At 33.6% G+C, this 12,503-nt stretch overlaps 1 protein-coding gene across 1 annotated transcript; it reads left to right on the top strand.

Moving 5' to 3' along the window:
* The first annotated feature begins 1,022 nt into the window (after nucleotides 1-1,022).
* Nucleotides 1,023-7,567, top strand: LOC146538025 (membrane alanyl aminopeptidase-like). The gene is made up of 14 exons (XM_085187093.1): nucleotides 1,023-1,065; nucleotides 1,452-1,966; nucleotides 2,188-2,343; nucleotides 2,674-2,991; nucleotides 3,188-3,371; nucleotides 3,908-4,149; nucleotides 4,425-4,614; nucleotides 4,971-5,160; nucleotides 5,385-5,485; nucleotides 5,563-5,742; nucleotides 5,889-6,070; nucleotides 6,353-6,667; nucleotides 6,752-6,821; nucleotides 7,156-7,567. The coding sequence occupies exons 1-14, from the start codon at nucleotides 1,063-1,065 to the stop codon at nucleotides 7,441-7,443; spliced, it is 2,934 nt and encodes a 977-aa protein (XP_085043219.1). The 5' UTR covers nucleotides 1,023-1,062; the 3' UTR covers nucleotides 7,444-7,567.
* The last annotated feature ends 4,936 nt before the right edge of the window (nucleotides 7,568-12,503 follow it).

Raw genomic sequence — 12,503 nt, forward strand, 5'->3', positions numbered from 1 at the left:
CGATAATAGATTATAAAACTGATGATAATATGTCGTTTAGTTATTATATGTAATAAATAGTTTCCGTTATTTATTTCAAGGAAACAAAATTTTTAATGATTATGAAGTAGTAGAAATAAATAAAAATAATCGTGTTATAACAGTAAATAAAAAAATAAAAGGATGTCAATACATGTCAGTTCAATAAATAGGTAACATGAACTTGGTTAATTCCCAAAGCTAGGGTAATCTTCAATGTAATTCTAATCAGTGGAAAAACCCCATATATTATGACCGGTTTAATATCTTTAACGATATTATGCTTAAAAGCACTTAGAAAAAGAAAGAAGATAATCTGATATTTGAATAACTGACAAATCAATGACCAACGACTAATAGAAACAAATTGTAGTTGTCACGCGAGACTTTGGGACGTTTAAGGAAACAATGTAACATTCTCTAACATTCTACCATCTAAGCGTTACATGCTTAACTGAGAGGTAAAAATTCTAATAAGGCGTTCTTATACCTGAGGATATTTTATACTTTGAGGATGCTAGACCTAAGGTGTGACAAAGCTCAGAATGTATGCAATTTGCCGATTTCGCCGGAAAGATTTGGGGGGAATGATAGCGAACTGGGTGAAACTTCAAGAAAAATCGGTCTCAAGATGAATCTTGAATAGGCGAAAGTTATGTAAGTAACTTAGCTGGCTGTAGTAATTGGGCCGCGGCTAGGCGGTGTTTGGGAATTTACGTCATATCTTTGAGATGTCTGTCTCACAATAAAAATAAGATTTAATCTAATAATTGAATAATTAATTAACCTACGTTCTTTAGGTTAGCCGGATCAACTTAATAAGCTCTTCAGTCCTATAATACTCATAAATCGCATGTCGATATGAAAAAGAAAATAGACAAAGACAGACGCTGGAACAATATTGCTCTCTTAGAGTCCTTTATATTCTAATTATTATATAAAATAGATAAGATAAATAGATTATTTAATAATATAGTATAACAATAATTATAATGATATCGATTAAAAAATATTTTTGTCACTTTATTGTGAGCCAGCGCGAAAATGGTAAGTTGGTGTGGTTTTTTTACTTTGTTTATTAGTTTTGCATTTTTATTGTATGTTTATTTCTGTAACGTGTTCAGATGAACACAATTTATTAATTTTAAAGTTCCCCAAAATAAAATAAAAAAATCTACAATATTTATGAACCATGTAGCCTTGATCAATACTTATATGACGCGATGCAATATAAAATCATCAGCTTTGTCCAAAACTAAAATATTATAACTTCTGTACATATTGTATCTAAAAGTTTAGAGGATTAAAATTTTGAATGAGAAGTAGGCAACAATTTAATAGATTTTTTAATTCTTTATAAATCGTTAAAAATATTGCTTATCTTATTTACCACGGAGCCTGATATTATGATATTACATTTAATTTTGTTTAAGGGAGGTTGCTGGTTCATACTTTTTTTGGGCGCAGCCCTTATTCAAAGCTTGCTGGCCCTCAGTCCTATTCCAGTACCCGAAGATGAATGGGAGGAATTTGCAAGGATAATGCGGAATCCCAATTACAGATTACCTACAACTACTAGACCTTCAAAATATGAAGTTAATCTGACACCCTACTTTGATATTATACCTACTGTTAATGTTAGGAACTTCAGTTTTGATGGTGAAGTCAAAATATATATAAATGCTGCAGTACAAAATGTATCTGAAATTGTCATGCATTGCAATGATCTAACTATTAACAGTGTGTCTGTTTCGCTAAATAATAGTCCTGTTGCTATCGCGAGTAATGTATTCCAATGCGAGATGCCTTATAGCTTCTTAAGAATACCTACAGTTCAGCCATTGCAATTGGGTCAAGAATATGTTGTCAGCATAGCTTACTCCGGCAACTTGAAGGACACCATGCGAGGATTTTATAGAAGTAGTTACCGTGATTCAAATGGGACAAGGTAATAAAATTAAAAGGATAAATAAATCATAAAATAATGTATTGACATTCAAAAAAAATTAAATAAATGTAGCATATTGAGCATAATTTTCCAGATAAGTCTTTTAATTCTATATAGTGCCATTGATAGCATTTTATTAGGATATTAAGATAATACTCTAATGCTAAAGAACAATAAATCACTTTTAAATTGTAAGTAACATTTTTCTTATCTAATTTTAGGTGGATGGGTACTACTCAATTTCAACCTGGTCACGCCCGTGAAGCTTTCCCCTGCTACGATGAACCTGGATTCAAAGCATATTTTGATATAACCATCAACAGAGAACCTGATTTTAGTCCTAGCATATCCAATATGCCCATTAAATCTAATGAAACGTAAATAAGTATTATAGTTATTTCAAATATTATATTAAGGGGCCTTCGTGGCGCAGTGGGATCGAACTTACAATCGTGGCGCTTAGAGTAAGCTACTGTAATTTATAAACTATTTAATTTTGTTCATTAGAAATGGGAAATTTTGAAAAGATTTTTCTTTATTTGCCAATAAAAAATATAGAGTATTTGTATGTGCTAGACATCATTAACTGATAAGTAGTTTTTAACACGATAAGATAATAGACGGATTTACAAATTATATAAACCATTTTTAAGGTATCTTATAATATTATTATTTATGTTTAATATTGTATTTTAATGATATTTCAGATTAAGCAATGGAAGAATAGCAGAAACATTCTACACTACACCTCTAACGTCTACATACCTTGTAGCTTTCATTGTTTCTCATTACAAAGTAGTGTCCGCCGGAGCCAATCCCAATAGACCTTTTAATATATACGCCAGGGACAATGCTAATACCACCGGGGACTGGTCTCTTTATATCGGAGAGCTTCTTCTTGAAGAAATGGAGAGATACACAAATATATCGTATTATGAAATGCAAGAAAACTTAGACATGAAACAAGCAGCAATTCCTGATTTTTCTGCTGGAGCTATGGAGAATTGGGGTCTTCTTACATATCGGTATGAACACACCTACTTCAAAAAAATACACAATTTTATGCATTATACTAAAGTTATTCGGAGGCCAGACGTGGTGCAAGGGCACGAGGGTGTGACTGTAACGCAATGGCAGTGGGTTCGATTCCCACTCGGAGGAATGAATTATTATTTATAAATATTTTCATATAGGTATTTAATGCTAAATATTTATTTTCAGGGAAGCTTTAATCCTGTATGATCCATTGAATTCAAACCACTTCTACAGACAGCGTGTGGCTAACATTGTTTCCCATGAAGTTGCTCACATGTGGTTTGGCAATCTTGTTACATGTGCCTGGTGGGACAATCTATGGCTAAACGAAGGATTTGCTAGATTTTATCAATACTATCTGACACAATCGGTAATAATCATAAATTTTCCTTAATTTATCATTCCATTTATTAACTAAAATTTCTATCTAAATTAATTTACAAAGGTAGTAAACGTTATCAATTTGTCAAAAAGATTGAAAGAAATGGAAGTCATTTTTTTTTTCTTCAAATATTTTCCGTGAAAAGATAAAAAGGAGGAAGGAAAGAATCTTATTGTTGTTCCACGGACTCAACGTGCGTGTGCCTGCGTCATTGAGGTTGTAGGTTCAATTCCAACTTGAGGAAATGAATAATTATTTATTATTTTTTCATTTCTTCGCTCTGGTAACAAGGCAAAATCGTGGCGTTGAGTTGGGCAATAGAGTGTCTTAACACTAGGTTTCCCCTGTCTACCTTGGTATATTCGAAAAAAAAGATTCCATCTTTAAGGGAGATGTACTTTTCATTTCTGTTGTTTCTTTCGATAAAGTTTTGAATTTATTTAAAAGATTGAGTGTTATTTATATCTAAATTAGAAGATGCGAAGATATTTTTACATTTAAATTAAATGAATACGTAATTTTAGGTGGCTCCTGAAATGGGATATAACATCAGATTTATAGTTGAACAAGTTCATGAAGCTCTGTTATCGGACTCAGTTGATTCTGCACATGCTTTGACAAATCCAAATGTCAATGACCCTACTACTGTTAGCAACCACTTCTCAGTCATCACCTATGCTAGGGGTGCTTCTGTAATAAGAATGACTCAACATTTCTTAGGTGATAATACCTTTGTCAATGGTCTCCGAAGATATTTAAGTGCTAGGTACAGTATATATATATATATTGCTATAGTTATGACCATCTTAAGATGATAATCTTAGTATTCCGATCATAATTGCCTAGCTGATTATTTTACATGAGACATATTTAAAATTCATTCATATCTTTCATTCACTAGCAATTGAGTGAAGAACCTTTATTTGTGTGGGAATTTTTATTTATTTATTTTTATTTCGTATTTATTCGTATAATATGTAAGTAAGTACTCGTATGTATTAATTGGAGAAAATTTATTAATAATTACTTTTCATATTACAGGAAGTTTGACGTTGCGGAACCGCATCATCTCTTTGAAGCCTTGGACGCTGCTGCTGCGGAACAGGGAGCTTTAAGCAACTATGGTGGAATTACTATAGATTCATATTTCAGATCTTGGTCTGAGAAGGCTGGCCACCCTGTGCTTAAAGTTAGCATTGACCATAGATCAGGGCAGATGAATGTCACACAAGTATGTTTTTTTTAAAGAATATTATTTTAAAAATAAATTAATTGCCTAAAATAAGAGACAAGATTGAGATTGTAATAGCGGCACTTGTGTGTTGGATTCCTACTCTGGAGAATGAAATATTTAATATTTTAATTTCCTCGCCCTGGTAAAACATAAAGTTCTTATGTTTCCTCTGCCTACCCTATTATGTGCGAGATACAGTGTAAAATAAAAAAAAGGAGGAAGTATCCATTCTATGATTTCTTTCTTTTTATTACTTTTACAGCATAATAATCGGAGAAACAAAAAGAAAAAAGAATAAAATAGGACATTTCATTTTAGATGAAAATTAGTTCATAAATGTATTTAAATTACAGTCTCGGTGGGAACGCGACACTGGAACCTCACAGTTTGACAGCCTCTGGCAGATTCCTATCACATGGACGAGAGCTAATTCAATAAACTTTGATAATCTGAAACCATCTCAAGTACTAACACAACAGCATACCGTAATTCGAAGAGGAACTCAAGGATATGAATGGGTTATTTTCAATAAGCAACAGTCAGGTAAGAATTGCCCCTTGAAACAGTGACGACGTTTTTGCTTTAGACATTCTTATATTCTTAAATGTATGGACTTGTATTTCAAAGCTGTGTTTTCAAAGGATTGTTGAAAATAGTCTAAATTTTTCGTTTGTTGTTTGGCAAGAAATCATTGATTGATGAGTTTTCTTCATATGCATTGAAAAATAAAATTTCATTCTTAATATGCTCTCCTTTTTTATAACTAGGTTTCTACAGAGTCAATTACGATGACGACTCGTGGATTTTGATTACGAGAGCTTTAAGAGGAGCCAGTAGATCTCAGATCCATGAGTTGAATCGCGCTCAGGTAATGTAAAAGTTTTGTACTTATAAATAATTTTAAAATGTATAATGATCTATTAACAAAATATTATGCTTTTTCAGATCGTTGATGACGTTTTCAACTTTGCTAGGGCAGGCGTGATGACGTACGACCAGGCGTTCAATATTTTATCATTCTTAGAATTTGACGACTCTTACGCACCATGGATCGCAGCTATCACTGGTTTCAATTTTGCAATTAACCGTTTATCTTACGATGACGCTAACGTACAAAGACTTAAGGTAAGATTATGTAATCAGTCACCAGATCACTATACTGGACGAAACAATATAAATACAATAATAAATTGAGATGAAGGGGTTATTTATGATCGTCGATGCTAGTAGAAAATAAAGTTTCCTTTCATATAAAATTATTTTCTTCCTAGGATCAAGCTATTAAATTAAGCAGTGCTATAACAAGTCGTCTTGGATATTCTGAACGCAATGGGGATAATTACATGGATGGTCTACTCCGTATGTACGTTCTTACTTTCCTGTGTAACATTGGTCATCCTCAATGTTTGAGTGCTGCAAAAGAAAACTTTGCTAACTGGAAGAATGGAGGATTGTGAGTATTTATCTGTCAATTATTCTGACGTACAGTACACTATTTATTGTTATTAAATTATATATATGTATTAATATTAAATTATATTTAATATTTTTTTCATTTTATTATTGTATATAGTCTTTTTCCAAAACACAATTTTTTGTATTTTTAGTTTACTATACAAACAAAAATATTAATATTTAAATTACATATATAAATTAAAAATATTATAAATTAATAAAAAGTATTTAAAATATTATAAAATAAACGCAGAATTCATAAAATTTCAAACTGTCTTAGTGTACCAGCAAATATGCGCCCCTGGGTCTACTGCAGTGGCTTAAGACAAGGCAATGCATCAGATTTTGACTACTTCTGGGACCGCTATGTTAACGAAGATCTAGCCAGCGAGATTGTTGTTATGATTCAAGCAGGCGGATGCACTTCAGATCAGGCCAGTTTCGATAAATACTTGGATGCTATAATCAGCGGCAGTAATATAATTAGACCTCAAGATCACAGCACGGCTTGGAGTTCTGCTGTAACTGGTAATGAAATCAATACAATGAGATTATTTGATTGGCTTAGAAGAAATGTCAATCAAGTTATACAAAGGTATAAATATGTAATTTAGTTCATGTTTAATAAAAGAATATTTATGATTTTCGTATCTTATAAAATTATTTTTATTTTTTGTAGTCTTGGCAGTGCCGCGACTCCAGTAAGCAACATCGCTAGTCGTTTAAGAAACGAAAACCAAATTAGTGAGGTGAGTGAAATTCAATTTACATTAATTTTGAATTAAACTCTTACAGTTTAATAACATAATATGTTTTTTTATTAACTTCACGCTGTATGCTGAACGTGTAAATTACTTTTATGATTCAATTCAATATAAAATTAATTTAAAAGTTTTTACAAATGTAACAAAATAAAAGTTGTCATCATATTACGAGCCACTGTACTACGAGCGTTTTATTAAAACATATTTATAAAAAAAATATTACCTAGAAAAAACTACTCAAAATTATACATATTACTAGCATTCTAACACTATATAGACGTGAAATCTACATGATTTTTGAACGTGTGTTTTTGTACAGTTCCTAAATTGGCTGGAACAGAATCAAGTACTCCTAGGGTCAGCGTACAACACAGGAGTCAATGGTGTCTCTACTACAAGGAAAAATATTGCATGGTCCGGTGGTAGATTAGCAGAATTTGTGAGATTCTTTGAAAGTGGTTACGTCGATGGTACTTTGGAAGACATTTCTGATGGAGAAGACGAAGGGGAAGCTGAAGAGGATGATGGAGAGCCTGACAGCGCTAACATTGCAGCTCTGAGTTTCATTACTTTGATAGCCACGTTAGCAGTTAACATTTTGTCTTAAAATAAATAAAATATATCAAACAAATTTTGTCATAATTTTGAAAAAAAATAAAGTAACGTGCAAAATTATTATATGCTTTGACATCTATTTGCAGTTTATAATAAAAATCACATTAAACAAATAACTTATGATTTTTTATTTGTATTTTTAATATTTGTATGCGTGTTTACAGAGGTAATCTAAATCACGTTGGATTAATTTCGATTAGACCAAAGCCTGCATTAATATTCAATTAAAACAATATTTTGTCATTTTCATTATCTGATGAAAATTTGTTTACATTAAATAAAAGAGTAATGTAAATTAATGACGCAAATAAACAAAAGCAATAAATCTACAAAAAATGTACAATATGGGAACAGTTCAGTTCAGTTCAGTTTTACAAGCAATTGGACATCATGAAATGAATCAAACGTGAAATCTTCATGACATAATAAGTAAATGTATCCTTGTCCTCTATCCTCAAATTTAATGACGAAATTTCATATTTTTTTAAATTGATTAATTTAATTAATAAGTGAGAATTTGAAGTCATTCGGTATGTAGAAATCCTGTTTAATGGAAGTCTTATGTAGTCGGATTCAATATAAGTATTGGAATTGGAATGATTAGCATAGACTATTAGAATATTTTTAGCTGTAATCTGCCATGCTCACTATCACGAAGACACTCGTATTCAGTTTTCCCAAAACACAGATTGATCACATTCAACACCTGGTTGACCAAAGAAGAAAGACAAAACCGAGGAGCAGATGTTATTTGGAGATCTTGGATTGCTACTATCCAATAACATAACCACCATCAACGACACGCTCATTAAAATGACTATTATCTAACTATTATCTATATATATAAAATCGAAAGGTCACTCACTCATCACGAAATCTCAGAAACTACATGTGCTAGGAATCTGAAATTTTGCATAGGAGTTACTTATAGGACGTAGGTGCTCGCTAAGACGGGAATTTGTAATATTCGACTTCTAAGGGGTTGTTTTTGGAGTTGAAAGTTTGTATGAAACTTCTTTACTACAAATGCTAGGAGTGTCAAATTTTGCATGGCCGTCACTTATAGGACGCAAGTACACACGGAGACGAGAATTTCCAATATTCCACCCCTAAAGGGTGGTTTTTAAGGTTGATAGTTTGTATGAAACTTTGTTACTATAAGTGCTAGGAGTCTCAAATTTTCTATGGACGTTACTTAAATGACGTAAGTACACACGGCGACGCGAATTTCCAATATTCCACCCCTAAAGGGTTGTTTTTAGGGTTGATAGTTTGTATGAAACTTTATTACAATAAGTTCTAGGAGTCTCAAATTTTTTATGGACGTTACTTATAAGACGTAAGTACACACGGAGACGGGAATTTCCAATATTCCACCCCTAAAGGGTTGTTTTTAGGGTTGGTAGTTTGCATGAAACTTCGTTACTATAAGCGCTAGGAGTCTTAAATTTTCTATGGACGTCACTTATAGGACGAAGGTGCTCGCTAAGACGGGAATTTCCAATATTCTACCCCTAAAGGGTTGTTTTTAGGGTTGATATTTTGTATGAAACTTCGTTACTATAAGTGCTAGGAGTCTCAAATTTTGCATGGCCGTCACTTATAAGACGTAAGTACACACGGAGACGGGAATTTCCAATATTCCACCCCTAATGGGTTGTTTTTAGGGTTGGTAGTTTGCATGAAACTTCGTTACTATAAGCGCTAGGAGTCTTAAATTTTCTATAGACGTCACTTATAGGACGCAAGTACACACGGAGACGCGAATTTCCAATATTCCACCCCTAAAGGGTTGTTTTTAGGGTTGATAGTTTGTATGAAACTTTATTACAATAAGTTCTAGGAGTCTCAAATTTTCTATGGACGTTACTTATAGGACGTAAGTACACACGGAGACGGGAATTTCCAATATTCCACCCCTAAAGGGTTGTTTTTAGGGTTGGTAGTTTGCATGAAACTTCGTTACTATAAGCGCTAGGAGTCTTAAATTTTCTATGGACGTCACTTATAGGACGCAAGTACACACGGAGACGAGAATTTCCAATATTCCACCCCTAAAGGGTTGTTTTTAGGGTTGATAGTTTGTATGAAACTTTATTACAATAAGTTCTAGGAGTCTCAAATTTTTTATGGACGTTACTTATAGGACGTAAGTACACACGGAGACGGGAATTTCCAATATTCCACCCCTAAAGGGTTGTTTTTAGGGTTGGTAGTTTGCATGAAACTTCGTTACTATAAGCGCTAGGAGTCTTAAATTTTCTATGGACGTCACTTATAGGACGAAGGTGCTCGCTAAGACGGGAATTTCCAATATTCTACCCCTAAAGGGTTGTTTTTAGGGTTGATATTTTGTATGAAACTTCGTAACTATAAGTGCTAGGAGTCTCAAATTTTGCATGAGCGTTACTTATAGGAAGTAGTTGTTAACTAAGAGATTTTGCTAAATTTGATACCTAAGCATATAGTTTTGGGGTTGATATTGTATATGCAATATCGTAATTACAAGTGCTGGTCAAAAATCTCAAATTTTACATACGAATTATTTTAGTGTCTACGTGCTACCCTAGATGGGATTTTGACATGGATTTTGAAACAATTTTTTTTTCGAAATTCGACCCCTAAGGGTGTGTTTTTCGGGATATAAGTTAAAACATCTGTTAACCATATATAGTATGTGTAGAATATGAAATGCATTATAATGCATTATATATTATAACACATAATTAAAGGATATAAAAGCGAAATCTGCACATGAAAAATATAGGCCTTCGTGGCACAGGGGCACAAGGGTGGCGATGGCGGCGAGGTTCGATTTCCACTCGAGGTAATGCATTATTGTATTTTAATAATTATGTTTTGCCGCTCTAGCAGCAATTCAAAAGCCAGGCGTGAAGTTCTGCCACCCAACACGCAATGCCTCGAAAAATTTAGTGGAAAGTGGGGAAAGGAGTGTCTCAACGCTCGGTTCCCTTTGCCTATACTCTGTGCGGAGTACAGTGCGTGAAGCTGAAAAAAGAAAGATAAAGAGGCCAGTCGTGGTGCAGAAGCACGAAAGTGTTATAGTAAATGCGACTGGTTGTAGGTTTTATGTCTACTCGAGGAAATGAAATATTTATCTATATATATAAAATCGAAAGGTCACTCACTCATCACGAAATCTCAGAAACTACATGTGCTAGGAATCTGAAATTTTGCATAGGAGTTACTTATAGGACGTAGGTGCTCGCTAAGACGGGAATTTGTAATATTCGACTTCTAAGGGGTTGTTTTTGGAGTTGAAAGTTTGTATGAAACTTCTTTACTACAAATGCTAGGAGTGTCAAATTTTGCATGGCCGTCACTTATAGGACGCAAGTACACACGGAGACGAGAATTTCCAATATTCCACCCCTAAAGGGTGGTTTTTAAGGTTGATAGTTTGTATGAAACTTTGTTACTATAAGTGCTAGGAGTCTCAAATTTTCTATGGACGTTACTTAAATGACGTAAGTACACACGGCGACGCGAATTTCCAATATTCCACCCCTAAAGGGTTGTTTTTAGGGTTGATAGTTTGTATGAAACTTTATTACAATAAGTTCTAGGAGTCTCAAATTTTTTATGGACGTTACTTATAAGACGTAAGTACACACGGAGACGGGAATTTCCAATATTCCACCCCTAAAGGGTTGTTTTTAGGGTTGGTAGTTTGCATGAAACTTCGTTACTATAAGCGCTAGGAGTCTTAAATTTTCTATGGACGTCACTTATAGGACGAAGGTGCTCGCTAAGACGGGAATTTCCAATATTCTACCCCTAAAGGGTTGTTTTTAGGGTTGATATTTTGTATGAAACTTCGTTACTATAAGTGCTAGGAGTCTCAAATTTTGCATGGCCGTCACTTATAAGACGTAAGTACACACGGAGACGGGAATTTCCAATATTCCACCCCTAATGGGTTGTTTTTAGGGTTGGTAGTTTGCATGAAACTTCGTTACTATAAGCGCTAGGAGTCTTAAATTTTCTATAGACGTCACTTATAGGACGCAAGTACACACGGAGACGCGAATTTCCAATATTCCACCCCTAAAGGGTTGTTTTTAGGGTTGATAGTTTGTATGAAACTTTATTACAATAAGTTCTAGGAGTCTCAAATTTTCTATGGACGTTACTTATAGGACGTAAGTACACACGGAGACGGGAATTTCCAATATTCCACCCCTAAAGGGTTGTTTTTAGGGTTGGTAGTTTGCATGAAACTTCGTTACTATAAGCGCTAGGAGTCTTAAATTTTCTATGGACGTCACTTATAGGACGCAAGTACACACGGAGACGAGAATTTCCAATATTCCACCCCTAAAGGGTTGTTTTTAGGGTTGATAGTTTGTATGAAACTTTATTACAATAAGTTCTAGGAGTCTCAAATTTTTTATGGACGTTACTTATAGGACGTAAGTACACACGGAGACGGGAATTTCCAATATTCCACCCCTAAAGGGTTGTTTTTAGGGTTGGTAGTTTGCATGAAACTTCGTTACTATAAGCGCTAGGAGTCTTAAATTTTCTATGGACGTCACTTATAGGACGAAGGTGCTCGCTAAGACGGGAATTTCCAATATTCTACCCCTAAAGGGTTGTTTTTAGGGTTGATATTTTGTATGAAACTTCGTAACTATAAGTGCTAGGAGTCTCAAATTTTGCATGAGCGTTACTTATAGGAAGTAGTTGTTAACTAAGAGATTTTGCTAAATTTGATACCTAAGCATATAGTTTTGGGGTTGATATTGTATATGCAATATCGTAATTACAAGTGCTGGTCAAAAATCTCAAATTTTACATACGAATTATTTTAGTGTCTACGTGCTACCCTAGATGGGATTTTGACATGGATTTTGAAACAATTTTTTTTTCGAAATTCGACCCCTAAGGGTGTGTTTTTCGGGATATAAGTTAAAACATCTGTTAACCATATATAGTATGTGTAGAATATGAAATGCATTATAATGCATTATATATTATAACACATAATTAAAGGATATAAAAGCGAAATCTGCACATGAAAAATATAGG

This window comes from Heliconius melpomene, chromosome 6 (assembly GCF_056956725.1).
Source record: "Heliconius melpomene rosina isolate 202511_hmr_F chromosome 6, ASM5695672v1, whole genome shotgun sequence".
NCBI lineage: Eukaryota > Metazoa > Arthropoda > Insecta > Lepidoptera > Nymphalidae > Heliconius > Heliconius melpomene.